Here is a 17,443-nt window from a genome sequence, read left to right as displayed (position 1 = left end):
TATATATATATATATATATATATATATATATATATATATATATATATCACAATTCAATAAGGCAATTCTAGATTATATATTATTCTTGCTCTATAATCTTCAAACATCATTTAAACAACATTCCTCTTTTGTTATTTCATTTGACCTGCATGTTTTCTTGCAAGGTGGTTGTGGCCTCTTGCTTTATGCACAGAGAAATCTGCATGCAGAGTTTCACCTGTGATCAAGAAATTTTCACTGAGTACAGTACAGTCAGGCTAGAACTAGAACGGATGCTACTAGATAACATTTTCTTTCTATAGCATTCAGCCATTGCAGCATATGAAACAACAAATCTATCATCACGTAGATTGCATCCAAGAGAAGACAAATCCTGAGCCATCAGAGGATGCCAACTGATACCTTAACTCCTGGTCCTGACTCCAAAAATCAGGTTCTGTAAACTGCATGGTGAGATAAATGGAAAATTAGATGCCCAAATGAATAATGGTGAAGAGGAAGACAGGGAAATACAGAATACAGTCAGAGCAGGAAAGAGGAGACTGGAAGTGAACAGACACCAGGCATTGAAGAGTTAGGGAATAAGACACAAAAGAAGGGAGGTGAGCAAAAAAATGGTGGAGAGGGTTATTTGACCCAAGTTTTCATTGGAGAGTTCAGCTTCTTTCCTCCTGACCCACCCCGTGATCTCTCACCCCCAAATCAGACAAAAGTTGTAGTTGTGCGTCATAAACAAGGGGTTAAAAAAGGTCTTAAAAACCCAAGAGTATAGAAAATGCACTCCTACCTTATATTCCATCTCAGAAACATCACCACTGACCTAAAACTTTTCAAATCAGGGGACTCCTCAAGATAGAAACTTCTGCCAAGTTGGCCACAATGCCATGCTGAAGTTTCCTGCTCTACCCCACCCCTGCATTAAGCATAGATTATTTGAAAGGTAGTAAAGCCTTCTTATGAGGCTAGGAAAGGCTTGGGAACCCTGGGCCATTTCAGCCCGTCATGGGTGGAAATAGTGTCCAGGAACTTCATTATTTGTTAGAAGACACTCTGAGTATAGATTCCATCAGCTCAGTCTTGACAAGGCAATGTGAAGAAATGATCTCAGACAGACTGAAAAACTTACCTCTTTGCTTATGAGGAAATAGATGACTTCCAATAGAATAAATTTTTTTGTATCTTCAACTTCAATTTACTTAGAAGGTGAATTATATGAAGCTTGAATAAAACATACAAACTGTACTTCACTGAGGTTTATCACTGGTTTTATCATAAGAAGTGATGGGTTGTAGAGAGTTTATGCAGAAAAGGGGACTCTGCATGTGGCCTTACATCACACAGTTCCTCCCCAGAAGCACTAAGTCAGACAAAAACAAGGCCTAGATTGGAGCAGGGGAGATGTTCGTGAAAAAGAGAAATTTATTAATTCAGTTCCTCAAAACTTTGTGGAGGAACTTTATCCCTGCACTCTGAGAGATAAATTCTTCTGAAGCCACTTCTCTTCCCAGAGTTGCTCTTTTGGAAAACACATGAAGTAACTGATTTATTCCACAGCACTGCATATTTATGGCAATTCTCACCCAGGTTTACAAATGCCTAAGGCAGGCGTCCAGCCTCAGGAACCCCAGGAAAACCATTACTCCCAACCCAGTCCCAAAGGATGTCCAATGTGTTAACTTGTTCAGATCGTCCATGGGCAAACACATGCTTTGGGGCCAATTAGTTAGTTTCAACTCACTGTGAATTGCAGGAGAGAAAACTCTGCTTTCTTCTCCATAGGCTTTGCTTAAACTCATCTCTTCTAGAAGCCTGAAAGTTGTTGAAACCAGTTAAAGACTTAGATAGATGAAGTATGTCTGGTAGACAGACATGTGTCCTGGCCCCACCAATATCTTCTATGTGATGTTAAGCAAGTTTTTCACCTTCTTTAATTTCCAATTTTCTCTTAGGAAAAGTCAACTGATAACATTTTCCAGTCTTTCTTTCTTTCTTTCTTTCTTTCTTTCTTTCTTTCTTTTGCCTGCCTCCCTGCCTTTCTTCCTTCCTTCCTTCCTTCATCTTTTTAGAGAGAAAGAGTGCACAGGAGTTGTGAGGGGAGGGGCAGAGTGAGAGAGAAAATCTCAAACAGGTTCCATGCCCAGTGTGAAGCCCGACACAGGGCTCAATCTCATGAGATCATGACCTAAGCTACAATCAAGATCAGACACTCAACTGACTCAGCCACCCAGGCATCCCCATTATTTCTTAATTTTTAATATTATGTTCAGTTCCCCCATTCCTAATCTTACCTATGTTCCTAAGTCAATGTATAGAGGAAGACAGGAAAGCAGAAAGCAGAAAGCAGAAAGCAAGAAAGAAAAAGAAAGAAAGAAAGAAAGAAAGAAAGAAAGAAAGAAAGAAAGAAAGAAAGAAAGAATTTTTGAATACATGTCTTGTGTATTGTCTTCTGTATTTTCTTTTTCTTTTTAAATATATGTGCCCTTCCTGGGGTGCCTGGGTGGCTCAGTCAGTTAAGTCTCTGACTCCTGATAATGGTTCAAGTCATCATCTCAGGGTCATGAGATCCAGCCCTGTGTCTTGTTCTGCACTCATCAGAGTTTCTTTGTTCATCTCCCTCTACTCCTCTCCCTGCTTGCTCTCTCTCTCCTCCTTCTCAAATAAATAAATGAATAAATAAATGTGTAAATAAATAAAATATTTTATAAAAGATACATGCCCTTCCAACTACCAGAGAGAAAGTTGTTTGTGAATGGTTATAACCTACTTAAGATGATATAGATTGCATTAAAAATTACTTTTCATGTAGCAAATCATGTTATTACCCAGCACTCTGGATATTTGGTCCAAATATCAACTATCAAGTGTGTCACTATCTGCTAGGCACCTTCGATGGGGATGAGCTGAGTCATGCAGGGTACAGGGGAAGGACAGAATGTGGAGACAGGCATGGAGGTGAGAGGATCGCACAAAAGAAAGCACAATGCCTTGCCATCTTGCTGAAAGGCTTAGTAGCAACCATCAAGCCCTGGTATTTCAAAGAAATGTCAGAAAAAATCACACCACAAAACCTGGTCTCTTTTATCACAAATGGACTGGAAGAATCCTGAGGAAGGTTTTTGGTGTGTCACTTAGGATCTTAGAACTCAGCTTCTCCATCAATTGAATGGGAATATGAAGACCTACCTTTAAAATGCTTCTGTAAATCTTAAAATATTTAACATAGAAAATAATGAATCCCTGGCTCAGAGAAAGCACAGAAGAAATATTCATTTGTTTTTATTAATCTTACTTAAACATGAGAAACTGAGAACCAGAGAAGTGAAATACCCCACAAAGTTCCCACAGCTAATTGGTAACAGAACTGAGCCTTAAATCCACATCTCTTAAGTACAAGTCTAAATCTTTTATGTTCATATGATGTGCACAGTAATGTCATAGGATTTCTTGGCCTGGAAAACAATAACTGACCATGAACAAGCCCCTGCATTAAACTTCCCAGTCCAAAAGTCCTAAATGAACTTCTTACTTTTGAAGGAATTATTAAGCTCTCCATTCTGGTGGGAAAATTTTGGAGGGTAGTTTGCAAGAATATCCTGAAGTGGCCAAAGGCAAGAAGGTGAGTCAACAATCTCTTGAAACTTCTTCAATCTCTGAGTCAAATGACCTTTAGCACTCATTAAATTTCTTGTACACCAAAAGACTGGATGACATCTGGATTCCAGGTTCTGTCAAAGCAATTCCAGGATTTCCTGAATTCACTTGACTATGCTCATTCAATCATGGAAGCTGTGTGGAAATAGAACAAATGCCAACTGAGGTTTGTCCTAGTTTGAGCCAACTCTGTCTTCAACTTAGCATCAATCAGGGCCCTGATTTAAACTGTTCATTTAAAGTTGCATCTTACAAGGGAAGGTTTCCAATGAATAACTCAGAAATTCTGGCTAGATAAACCCAACTAACACCGTGAAAATATGAGGGAATAAATTATATTAATGTGATCAGAAATACTTTACGATTAAAACTCAGATCACTGAGAGCAAGATATGTTTTTGTACACAATGAAAGAATGGACAGAGAATGAAGAATAAGAAAGTGCATAGAGAACAACATCTTTATTTTCTATTTGAATATATATATGTATATCACATATATGAATATATATATACACACACACATACATATATACACACACAATAATAATATATTATCATTTTCAAGATTTAATATCTGTAATAACTACACTCCTTTGCCAAACATGACACCTTAGTGTATTAATGTAAAAGATATGATACATCATGATATATCATGAAACAAAAACAGGAAAAAAAAATTCCCTTGCTCACCTAGAGTTTACAGTCCATGAGAGGAGGCTGACAAAAAACTAAAAATAGGAAAATTAAATTATATCTGCATATCAGAAAGTAATAACTTTCTAGAAAATTTTTTTTTAAAAATAAATAAATAAGAGTAGATGGGGAAGTGGGGTCATGAAATCCAAGGTGTGAGTTCCTCTTTTTCAGAACATAGTCATATGATGTAGGGATCCTATTGCTCAGTTTCTGAGAATGCTTGATCTCTTCCATTCTTGAATCATGCCTGTTGTCTTCATCAATCACAAAGATCAGTATCCTACACATAAGCTTCTTCTCACTTGAAATAGTGTACGTTTCTGTTTCTAATCTCTCAGATATATTTTTTTCATTCCTTACAAATTTACCAAATCATGGGATGAGTGGCAAGAGTCCTGAAGGGTAATTTCTATTTATAATTTTTTATTGAATCTTAGATTTTAAGAAAACATAATCTCCAACTCCTTTTAATTTACTATGAAGATACTGAATTACCAAATTAGAGTTGATAACTGATCTAAGGGTGAAAATATTTTCATAGCCCCATATTTCTGGGTCGTGTTTTTATTTTTGTTTTCATTATATAAGCATCTATTAAAGAGGTCCAAAAACACAAAGCTTTTGTCTCAAAAATTTGACTTTTATTCTTCACAATTTTTTAAAACTTTAATATTTCATTTGTCACTACAAACCACCATCAGTCTGTTCCATACTTTCTTTATGGCATTTCTCATTTCCCTATTCCTAAAAGTGTAAATCAAAGGATTGAGCAAAGGAGTTAGGATGGTGTAAAATATAGCCACCATTTTGTCAAAGGAGAAAGCAGATGGAGGTCGTGCATACACAAATATGCAAGGGACAAAGAACAAAACCACAATAGCAATATGAGATCCACAGGTGGAAAGAGCTTTCCACTGCCCGTCAGGACTATGGGTTCTCAAAGAGAGCAAGATGACAACATAGGAGACAAGCAACAAAGAGAATATTATGATGCAGATAGACCCACTGTTGGCAACCACCAAAAGGCCAAAGATGTGAGTGTCAGTGCAGGCAAGCTCCAGTAATGGGTACAAATCACACATGAAGTGATCAATGACATTGGGGCCACAGAAGGGCAGCTGGAAAGTAAAGAGAATTTGTATCATCGAATGCAGAAAACCCCCTGTCCAGGCTACACCCATCAGAATACCACAGAGCCTCCAGTTCATGATGGTTGTGTAGTGTAGGGGCTTACAGATGGCCACATAGCGGTCATAGGCCATGGCTGTGAGGACAATCACCTCCACCCCAGCAAAGAAGTGTTCGGCAAAGAGCTGGGTCATGCAACCTCCAAAAGAGATGGTTTTCCTCTCATAGAAGGAGTCCACAATCATCTTGGGGGCAATGACAGTAGAGAAGCAGGCATCCAGGAAGGACAGGAAAGCCAAGAAGAAGTACATGGGGGAGCCAAGGAGTGCTGGGCTGCTTCTGATGGTCACCACAATTAGCAAGTTGCCCCCGACAGTTGCAATGTAGCCAAACAAAAACACAACAAATACTATTTTCTGAACATTAGGATTCTGTGAAAACCCCAGAAGGACAAACTCAGTTACAAAGCTTTGGTTTTGCATGATTTCCAAGGGAAAGCTCAAAGCTGCCAGAAGAAACATGTAGAGTCTACAATTATGAGAAAGAAAAATGTGTTTCAGACAGTGCAATGTGATACAGTAGTCATTAAGAAGTTGGTGCATCCACATGAAAAATTATCTTCTGTATTTCTAGCATCACTAAGAACACAAAATTCAAAATTTGTTGAAGGTGCTATTGGGAGGTCAGGAAGAATTGAGGAGAAAAATACTATTTTTAAATATTATTAAATATTATTATTAAATACTTTAAAATAGCCAGAGCTACAATAAGGGGCAAAGGAAGTATCCACATGTGGAGAAATAGTTTATCTCAATTACCAACTCTAGTCACTTAGCAGTGGCTTCCTGGAGTGAACTGTTGAGAAGGGTTCTAAGGAAAGGAGCATGACACTGGAGTCATCATGTCCACCCACGCGCACAGAATAGGAGCAGAGGGCATTTGCATGTTATCCTTGCTAGGAGTTTGCATGATCTGCAAACAGAAGAATAACATTCATGTTAAGAGGCACTTGCAAATCATGGCTACTCTCCAAATATTTCTTTAAACATCTGAAATGAACTTGGCCTTTAAGATGAGTTCATTCATTCCTTACAAAAGAGAAAGATACATGGGAAAGCTGCGTACAAATACAGAACAAGTATCCATGTGTTGAATTGTTTGTTTGTCTTTCATCATTTTAAAATAAGAACTGGAATTTAGAAGAAAAAAAAAAACCTATATCAGAGTGTTGCCATGTTGACTAAGTTAAATAATACAAAAAAAAAAATGTTCTGGGTCTAATGCCTAGGATACAGTCCATGTTAGGTCTTATCTTTATTTTACTGGTAGGAAACTCATGCATACAAAGATAACGTTCAGAACACATGCTAGATCTGGGGTGTTAATAAAAAAACTTCAGTTCTAACACCCAAGTCCTTCTCACTGTGTCAACAGAAAGGAACAAGAATTTTCCTTTTCTTGCAAGAATGCAAAACAGGTTGGCCTTTCGATTCTCCATCCACCTGTAAAGGTTCAAGCCTTCTGATACCCTTGTTCATGTTTGGATGAGTCCCTTTGATGAAAGACACAGAACAAATGAGTGCAGAATCAGAAGATAATGCCCCAATTACTCACAGATAAAAATTGGCAACAGTTTGGGATTTTGATTACCCAGTCTCTACACACACAAAGTGAGCTGGAAATTTTAATCCATCATAAGGTAAAATATGTTTTTTTAAATTTTAAATCATATTTTTTTATTTTTTTATTGTGATGACTTTATTACTTTTTTATTTTTTAATCATTTTTTAATTTATTTTCAGCATAACAGTATTCATTGTTTTTGTACCACACCCAGTGCTCCATGCAATCCGTGCCCTCTCTAATACCCACCACCTGGTTCCCCCAACCTCCCACCCCCCCACCTCTTCAAAACCCTCAGGTTGTTAAATCATGGTTTTTAAAAATATACTAATTCTAAAATTGCAGTGAAACTGCTTCACTCATGTAATCATTCAGAAAATGCTTTTGCATTATTTCCAGAATAAACATATTTGTATTCCTCATAGTAGGAAATCCTACCACAAAGATATTCTAAAAGTTAAATAGGGTGGTATAACTTTTATAATGGAAGATGATGTTGTGTCATTTATAATAATTAAAATTTAGAAATATCTAATGTGGTCAACAATAGGAAGATCTTCTATAATTCAGACTATGACAGATTGATAGCATCTGATGCAGTCAGTAAAACACTAATTAGTAATGTGAGGACATGAATGGTGAAGGATTTTTATAATATGTAAAATGAGAAAAGCAACAAATGTATAGTAACTCTGCCCATTTTTACAGACGTGTTAAAATAACCTTAAAATCAATATGTGAAGATTTCAATAAGTATCTAGACAGAACAGCATACACAATGAATTGTGGAACACTGAAAAGAAATTTAAAAATAAATAAAAATTTTTAAAATAGAATATAAGATAAAAAGGAAGTGAGTGAATAAAGCAAAATTTAAATTATTTAGTAATAAAAAAGAACTGTATGAATTTAAAATTAAAAATCAAGTTTACTTTTTTTAAGATGATTTATATATTCTAGAGAGAGAGTATGAGCAGGAGGGGCAGAGGGAGAGGGAGAGAGAATCTGAAGCAGACTCTGTTGAATGCAGTGTTGGAGGCAGAGCATGATCTCAAGACACTGAGATCAACCACCTTAGCGGAAAGCAACAGTCAGATAATTAAACCAATGGATCACCCAGACATCCCTAAAAAATCTTTGAATCCACAGCACCATCATTTTCCATCAACTTAGCTGTTCAGAAAAAAGGAGAGGGGACTTGAGAATCATTTTATCAAATGTCCAGTATAATTAATTTGTGTAGGTGGAACTAACATAATAACATAACATAGCTTCTTAAACTAAAAATGTTAAACTATTATAAGCTTTTCATAAATAGATGTATCAAGGCCCAAACTTTCCCAAAGATTCAAAGGTCTATCCTTTTCAATAGCTGTACTCTTCAGTACACTGGAGGTACACCAGAGATTGCTCAAGGACCCTCGTGTCTGTAAATGGAATTGTGGACCATCTCCTGGGCTGTGACCTGGGGAATTTTGCCTCCCCACTCATTGCTTTGCCCACTATTTCCTTCCCATTCATTTTGGCACAAAACTAATTCTTGCATCAATCATTCTGAAAATAATAGAAATTCCTGTTTCAACTTTCAAGTATATTTTTAAAACTATATGAGAATCCCAAGAATTCTGACATTGGAACGTTTAATGTCTTCGTTAATCTCTTCAACCCTTTCTTCATGTGCTTCTAGATGCCTATCTCTGTTTTCCTCAACTTCCATCTTTTCCATCAGCTTATCTTCTAGATCACTGATTCCTTTTTTGTTTCATTTACCCAGGCTGTTAGAGTATTCATTTTATACTGCAACTCATTCATAGCATTTTTTAGTCTGGCCAAATTAGATCTCATTTCTGCCCTGAGAGATTCTATATTGTCACTGATAATTTTTTCAAGTCTACGTATTCACTTTATGATTTCTCTCCTGAATTCTCTCTCTGACATCTTGCTTATACCCATTAGTTCTGTGGAGGAGGACATTACAAAAATAAAAACAACAACAAAAACAAAAACAAAAAACAGAAACTACTTGAGGAATTAATAGTAAGGTCACCATTATAAGTAGAATTTTGCAATTATATTTCAAACTAAATTAGTGCATGTGACATATTTGCATGTATTTTAAAAATATAGTTAGTACAAATTAAAAGAGTAGATTAAAACTCCATTCTTAATGATTCTCCCTAAAATCCTACAATCCACTCTATTTCTGACTTGGGATCATTATTTTCTTCAGCAATAAAAAAAAAATTTATTCTTTATCTTTCTAATGAAGCATATTCTATTCTCTACAATCTGGGTTCCCTTTCTCTTTTATCAATAGTGCTCTGCTGATTCCACTAAATGTTTTATATTTTTACTATTTTATACTCTTACTGTGTCTGGAATTTGAAAAAAAAATAAAATAAAAAGTGTTCTCTGTTTCCACCTGTGTCTTCCTGAGGGATGCTTGAGCATTCTTTTTTCTGTTGTCTTAGAGATTTATCTCACTTTAAGAGAGACAAACCCCAACAACTATACCAAAGCGGTGCAGAGATTCAGCTACTTAAATATTCTTGAAAGATTCTGAGACAGAAATGTAATGTTATTTTTGGCATCAAGTACTTAGATAAAAATAAGTGGACATATTTAAAATCAGAAACCTCTGCTCTTTGATTTCAATAAGATACTTCCTTAATGTCCTTAATGTCCTTAACTCTTAATGTCCTTAACTCTTAATGTCCTTCCCTGTGCCATTTGTTAGGGATTTGTTGTGGGACTATAGAGTTCTGTATTATATATAACTCTGTAAATAGTAAACAGCACTTAAATTTGCCTGATAATGCTTCAGTATTCCTTGCAGACTCAAAAAAATGCACCTCTTAACCTAAAATATCAGGATAAGGAAGGCATTAGAAGATGAATTATATATGAGAATATAATCAGAAAGAATAAAAAAAATAGGATTACATGACTAGGACCAAAATAGGTAAATGCTACATTTCATCATCATTTGGATTTAACTTGAAGATGAAAAACTAAATAAGTTCTAATTTTATTAGTTGTAATGCATTAGGTACTCCTTTTTTTAAGATTTTATTTATTTATTTACTTGACAGATAGAGATCACAAGTAGGCAGAGAGGCAGACAGAGAGGAGGAAGCAGGCTCCTTACAGAGCAGACAGCCCAATACGGGGCTCTATCCCAGGACCCTGAGATCATGACCTGAGCCGAAGGCAGAGGCTTTAATCCACTGAGCCACCCAGGCACCCCTGTATTGGGTACTGCTAACCCTCTAAAAAATGTTTGCATTTTAAAAGCAGCTATTTATTGAGCACATATTATTGTGTCAAGTGCTGTCCTGTGAATGCCACATAAATTACTTTGTTTCCAAATCCTTTGAGACTTTTCATATATAATCTAGATTAAAAATGAAGATTCACAGTGAAAAAGTTATGTAGCTTGCCCAAGGTACACAGCTAAGTGATAGACTCATGCTTGCATTAAACTTAGTAGTTCAACAACAGCACTTTTTTAAGTACTACATTACACTTTAAAGTCCTCCCTGAAAATGCAAAATGTGCATTATAAATCTTACCATTTGTCAGTTTCTTGAAAATTCTGGTGATGGCAATCTCCTATACTGCACAGAAAAGCCCTTCAAAGGCTACCCAAAATTTGAAGTGTGTTTCCAAGTCTTACTTGTACATGTAAGAGGGAGAGAAAGAGTAACTCTGGCTGACAAGGCAGAGAATGCTCCCCACTACTTATCAATCTTCAACATGGTCTCCAGGAAAAAAGTAAAGAAGCAAAAGTTTCCTCCTTGATTTCCAGCTGCAATTTAAAGAATTATCCCTGAGAGGACATGACCCTGTAGAATTGTTTCTCAGTTCTCCTCAGGGTTTGGCAATTTCCCATCAGTATGATTTTTCAAGACACAGTTTCCTGTGGTTTGATTTGATCAAGTATTTGCAAATCTTTTATGTCTCCAACCAATTAAAGTTTCTACTTTTTTTTTATTTTTCCAAATTCTCCTGGGTTTCTATTTAAAGACACTTTCCATTCCCTTCATATTCAGGAATAGAAAACTGTGCATTGGGATGGAATACAATACCTCTGTGCAGCATTAAGGCAAAATGTCCATGTGCTTACCAAATACAAGAGCTGAGTCCTGGGATGAAGTACAAAATCAATCCACAAGGACCTGTAATGTGTTGGGAGTGGAGTAGCAACAGGTGCTTGTTAACGATTAACACATTTTATGAGTAATGTGCAAAAATGTATAGACTAATCTAAAATCTACTTTTTTATTCCTCAGTGCTTAAGCTATATATGCCATCACTTTAAAACTAAAGTACAGAATTTTTTAAGATTAAAGGAATTTTTCTCTTTTCCATTTTTTTTAAAGAGAAGGAATGGCAGGTCTGCTTACTCTGAATCTAGGTAGCTTGAGGAATTGAAGCTTGAGGGAAACGTAGACTTCGCTCACGATGTCCCTTTAGAGAGGGTCCATATGCAGGAGCCTGTTGTTCTACACACTCTTGTATCCTATTTTTATGTCTATTCACATATGACAAAAAGTAGCAGAATTGAGGTGATTCATCAGAAATGTGAACATGCAGAAGTACCTTCACCTGTGATATTGAGGGACAGCTGTTATCTACCTGTGGTATTAAGGGACAAGTGTTTTTCACCTGTGGTACTAAGGAACAAGCATTATTTTCTTTTAACTGAAATTTTAGAGAATTTCCCTGACCAGAAGAACCATCTGACCCAGTCCACATTCCTAGAGAAGATGATCTTCTAAACACATGACTCAACAGCAGGACTCCAGCAATTAATCCTGGAACTCTGGACCCTACTTCAAACCACACTTGGCATCTTCCACTTTATCCCATGCCCTGTTTTCTTCATCACTAATTATTTGATTCTATTAGAGGAAATGAGTGGTATAACACTGAAATAATAGTGTGAAGATGGGATGAGACAGATAATGTAACAATATAATATTTGATAAATATTTGTGTAAATATTAGTTGAAGCTTTAAAAAAACAACTTTATAAATCAAAAATGAGAGAGGACAGAGACAGAGACAAGCACAAAGAAATGTATGAAATGGGGGTATCGAGTAGAGGCAGATAAATAGCAATTTGCCCTCCCAGAATTAATTCAATAAACCATTATTCCCTCAGATTTAAAATTCTGCCTTTATCATTTATTAATTTACAAAATTTATACCACGTTTCCAAAGATAGATGGCTTAATCTCTGGGCCATTTCTTCCACTCTTTAAAGTTCTTTATTAACAGGCCTACAGCAAAATGTTTACAAAGCAGATCTTTACGGTATGTTCTGGTATGTAGAAGATCCTGTCCCCTAGCTCTTTTATTGCTCACACTTGTTTTATTGCCAAGGCTGTTTAAACATAGCTACACATACATACAAATTTTAGAATCAGTTCATCAATTTCAGTGAAAATACACTTTGTCATTCTGGTGGAAGGATATTATTAATTCATCATAGAAAATGGTGGCTGATAAAGGAAATAAGATCAAGGGAAATTTTCATTTTAAAAATAAAAGAAATGAAATAAATAAATAAATAAATAAAAGAAATGACAGACTGCTTCTTTGCTGAAGCAAATGATCCATTAGTAAGGGAAACATAGATGAAATAAGAGATGCATTCATGTAAATGATAAGAAAGTGAGACTCAGAAATCATATTATAAAGAGATTGGTTGCCTTTGGATAGGAGCAAGGTAGTGTGTTTATTGGAGAAGGTAGGAAGGTAGTATGTATTTGAACAGATGCTGGTAGATTGATAGATAGTCATGACTATGGAAATGTTCTTCTGATGGCTTAATTTTTCTCAGTTCATCTAATGTTTCTCCATAAATCTGATGCTTGCAATAGCTTTTTAGGCAGATATTCTTCTACAAACTAAGGCAGCATTTTACTTTATTTTGCTATGCCTTTGTATCATGAATAGTATTGAATTTTTAAATTCTAATATAGAGATAATCATATAATTTATAAGCTAATATTAGTAACAGCAAGTCCTATAAAAAGGTAGTAAGATCATCTAGAGGCTCTTGTGCTAAGTGAAAGAAGTCAATTAGAAAAAGATAATTATCACATGCTCTCAATGATATGAGGAATTTGAGAGATAAGACAGAGGATCATGGGGCAAGGGAAGGAAAAGTGGAACAGAATGAGGCCAGAGAGGTAGACAAACCTCAGGAGACTCTTAATCTCAGGAAACAACTGAGGGTTGCTGGAGGGGAGGGGAGTGGGAGAGATGGGTTGGCTGAGTGATGGACACTGGGGAGGGTATGTGCTATGGTGAGTGCTGTGAATTGTCTAAGACTGATGAATCACAGACCTGTACCCCTGAAATGAATTATACATTCTACATTAATAAAATAAATAAATAAAATAAATTTTAAAACTTTGATCTCAAAAAAATAAATAAATAAAAAGTATTAAGATCAAAATTTGTTTCAAATGTTAGTGTCAAGAACTTGGGCATTGAATCCCTAAGGAATATGTTTAATGAATAAAGCTCTATAATGTGAATTAATTTGGGGATCCTATAGAACAAATAAGAGAAGAAATTTATGAAATTGAACTGACAGGTAATAATTTCAGCACAAATGATGATAATAGCTCTTACCTATGTAATAGAAGATGGAGTTCTGGACCTACTTTTGACACTAGGAAAATTCCCAAACAGATTATAAATATTTAAGGTTAGGAATATCATTATGATCTTTCGAGTTCTTTAATTAATAATTAAAACAGAAAAAAATATAATCCTAAATTTTTTACTAACAATAAATTACTTATGCTGCCACAGGCTTTTTCTTCTTTTTTGACATGAGGCAAAATGAAGACATGTAAAATGAATTCAGGAATGAAGAGGCAAAGAGTAACTAAGGGGAATGACCAGGAAAAGACATCAGGAGAGACTTGTTTAAAGAGGTGGAAGCTTCACCTCAAGGAGGTTAAAATGGAAAGAAAAAAGAATGAGATTAGCCAGCTAAGCAGTGGCTCTGAGAAAGAGAAGCCCAGCAGCAAGCAGAGTAAGAACAAACAAAAGCCCTGAACCAGTACCTGAATTATTGACAACCAGATTTGAATTATTAAAAAAAAAAAAAAGTAAAAAAAAAAAGGAAAGGAAAGGAAAAAGAGTGGCCAGCGTATTATAAAAAAAAAAAAGGAATGGAGCACAACACGTACTAGACAGGTAGTAAATAACATGATTATAATATCTTAACCTGATTTGTACACTTAAAAGATGCCATTGGCTGCTGTGTGCTCAATGGCTTGGAATAAATGGGACTGGTGGGACTTCATTGTTCTCTTGTAGGGAATATCTGTCCTTAACATGTAACCCAATGATGCCAAGGGTCCCTCATTTTACCAGTTCCCTCATGACATTTTTTTACCTCAGCACCCTTCAGGATATAGATAAATGGATTTAACATGGGTGCAACAATGGTAAAGGACACAGCCATTGCCTTGTCTTTGGGGTAAGTGGCCACAGGCCGCACACACAGAAAAATGTATAGCAAAAAGAACAAGATGACCACAGTGAGGTGGGAGCCACAGGTGGAGAGGGCTTTGCACCACCCTCCAGAGCTGTAAGAACTCAGGGAGCAGAGGTTGACCACATAGGAAGTGATGAAGATAAGGAAAATGGTCACACACATTACCCCACTCTTGAGGATGACTAAGGGACACAGCGTGTGGGTGTCCATGCAGGCCAGTTTCAACAAAGGAAACAAATCACACATAAAGTGATCAATGACATTGGGACCACAGGAGGGTATTTGATACATGAAGAGGAGCTGTATTACTGCGTGGAGAGCTCCTCCCACCCAGGCACCTCCAAGAAGCAGACAGCACATGCAAGAGCTTGTGATGGTCGTGTAGTGCAGGGGCTTACAGATGGCCACATAGAAGTCATAGGCCATCATGATGAGAAGGATGATCCCCACACCACCAAAGAAATGCTCTGCAAATAGCTCAGTCAGGCAGCCTTCTAATGAGATGGTAGTGCTCTTGGAGAGAGGGTCCACAATCATCTTGGGGGGCAATGATAAAAGAGTACATGGCATCCATGAGGTATAAAGAAGTAAGGAAAAAATACATAGGTGATCTGACTTGTGATCACGGTTACCACAATGAGTAAGTTTTCCAAATCTGTGGACACATACATGGTTAGGAACACAGCAGAGAGCATTTTCTGCAACTCTGGGTTATCTGTAATTCCCAAGAGTTGATATACAAGATCTACAAAGAACTCCTCAAACTCAACACACACAAAACAGATAATCACGTCAAAAAATGGACGAAAGACATGAACAGACACTTCTCCAAAGAAAACATGCAAATGGCTAATAGACACATGAAAAAATGTTCATCATCATTAGCCGTCATGGAAATTCAAATCAAAACCACATTGAGGTACCACCTTACACCAGTTAGAATGGCCAAAATTAATAAGACAAGAAACAACAGTTTTGGAGAGGATATGGAGAAAGGGAACCCTCTTACACTGTTGGTGGGAATGCAAGTTGTTGCAGTCACTTTGGAAATCAGTGTGGAGATTCCTTAAGAAATTAAAAATAGAGCTACCCTACAACTCTGCAATTGGACTACTGGGTATTTACCGCAAGGATACTGATGTACTGAAAAGAAGGGTCATATGTACCCCAATGTTCAAAGCAGCAATGGCCACAATCACCAAACTATGGAAAGAGCCAAGATGTCCTTCAACAGATGAATGGGTAAAGAATATATGGATCATATATACAATGGAGTATTGCGCCTCCATCAGAAAGGATGAATAGCCAACTTTTGTATCAACATGGATGGGACTGGAGGAGATTATGCTGAGTGAAATAAATCAAACAGAGGCAGTCAAGTATCATATGGTTTCACTTACTTGTAGAGCATAAGGAACAACACAGAGGACATTGGGAGTTGGAGAGAAGTGAGTTGGGGTAAACCGGAGGAGGAGACAAACCATGGAAGACTGTGGACTCTGAAAAACAAACTGAGTGTACTGGAAGGGAGGGGGTAGGGGGTGGTATGGGGTTAGGTGAGACTGGTGGTGGGTTTTAAGGAGGGCGCTATTGCATGGAGCACTGGGTGTGGTACATAAAGAATGAATCTTGGAACACTGAAAAAGTAAAATTAAATTTTAAAAAAAGAGAATGAATTCAGTCACATTGTTTGGGTTCTCTACTTAGTATGGGCTAATATAAGCATAGCACTTTGTGATAGAAAATCTACAAAAGAATATTATTTTTAATTAGTAATCACTAAGTGTGTTGGACAATTTTTACACTGTGTCTCATACCCTTTGACCTATTTTTTTTTTTCACCAGCCACTGATACAGCAACCAGCTGCTAGCTAGCAGTATATCCTGACAACAGCTCCATCCTGACAACAGCTCCATCCTAACAACACTTCTGTTTCCTAGTACATCCTCTTGCTTTCTGTCCCAATATTGGCTTCTTGAGACACATGGAAAATTCTGCTTCATCATTCTGGAACATGGTCATACCTGGAAATATGAAGGGATTAATATGCTTTAAGGAAATCCTAGATCATTATAAGCTAGAGCCGGTGAATAAATGATAACCAACTTAACACAATCTTGGATTAATTTTCCTTTCTTCCCTGTTACACTCTCTTCATTCACTACCTCCATTTTGTTTTCCAGAATAAATCACCTACATACAAGCCCTTCTCTCAACCTTTGGCTGTTGGTAACCTCAAGCTAGAAAGCTGATATTCATTTATCACTGGATAAACCCAAGAGCCAAGAACTTGGAACATTTGATATAAATCCTCATTCACTTTCTCCATATACTTATTAAATACATAGAATGAACTAATCGAACTGCCTACAAGCCAGAACATATCCTATGGACTCCCCACTTAGTAAAAATGATATGCTTTCCATGTACATTTCTTCTTCTCAAATTAGATTATTATTAAATATTGCAAATATTCAATGAGCCCCTACTATGTCTCAGACAGCGGAATTCCCTGTGAGACATTTTCTTCATTTCACAGATACATTATGCAGGCTTAAAATGGTAGAAAACAATGACATTAGTTCCCATAGCTAGAAAACACTGAAATCAAATTCAAATCAGCTTTTCCTGGATCAAAATCAAATACTAATAGCAAGCTATACTGCTTCTCTTAAGATCTTATCAAGTGCTCAACATGATAGAGACATGTGCTTCATGATATAATTTCAGTATCACACAATCCAGTGAGTGATTTATGCTTCCTGTGTTTATTTTACTAAACAAATTCTATAGAGTAAAACTGAACAGATTTGGTGA

At 36.5% G+C, this 17,443-nt stretch overlaps 1 protein-coding gene and 1 pseudogene across 1 annotated transcript; both read right to left on the bottom strand.

Moving 5' to 3' along the window:
- Window positions 1-5,023: 5,023 nt before the first annotated feature.
- LOC116859336 (olfactory receptor 4C15-like) lies at window positions 5,024-6,085 on the bottom strand. The gene has a single exon (XM_032844556.1). It carries the CDS (start codon window positions 6,083-6,085, stop codon window positions 5,024-5,026), a length of 1,062 nt encoding a protein of 353 aa, XP_032700447.1.
- Window positions 6,086-11,513: 5,428 nt separating this feature from the next.
- Window positions 11,514-16,642, bottom strand: LOC116859402 (annotated as a pseudogene).
- Between the last annotated feature and the right edge of the window lie 801 nt (window positions 16,643-17,443).

The sequence above is a fragment of the Lontra canadensis genome, unplaced genomic scaffold (assembly GCF_010015895.1).
Source record: "Lontra canadensis isolate GAN:19392208 unplaced genomic scaffold, GSC_riverotter_1.0 scaffold154, whole genome shotgun sequence".
In the NCBI taxonomy this organism is placed as follows: Eukaryota; Metazoa; Chordata; class Mammalia; order Carnivora; family Mustelidae; genus Lontra; species Lontra canadensis.
This window is presented reverse-complemented; position numbering and strand designations above follow the sequence as displayed.

Excerpts from the sequence above, each read along its gene's own strand:
- LOC116859336 (XM_032844556.1), bottom strand. The coding sequence starts at position 6,085 with ATGTGGATGCACCAACTTCTTAATGACTACTGTATCACATTGCACTGT.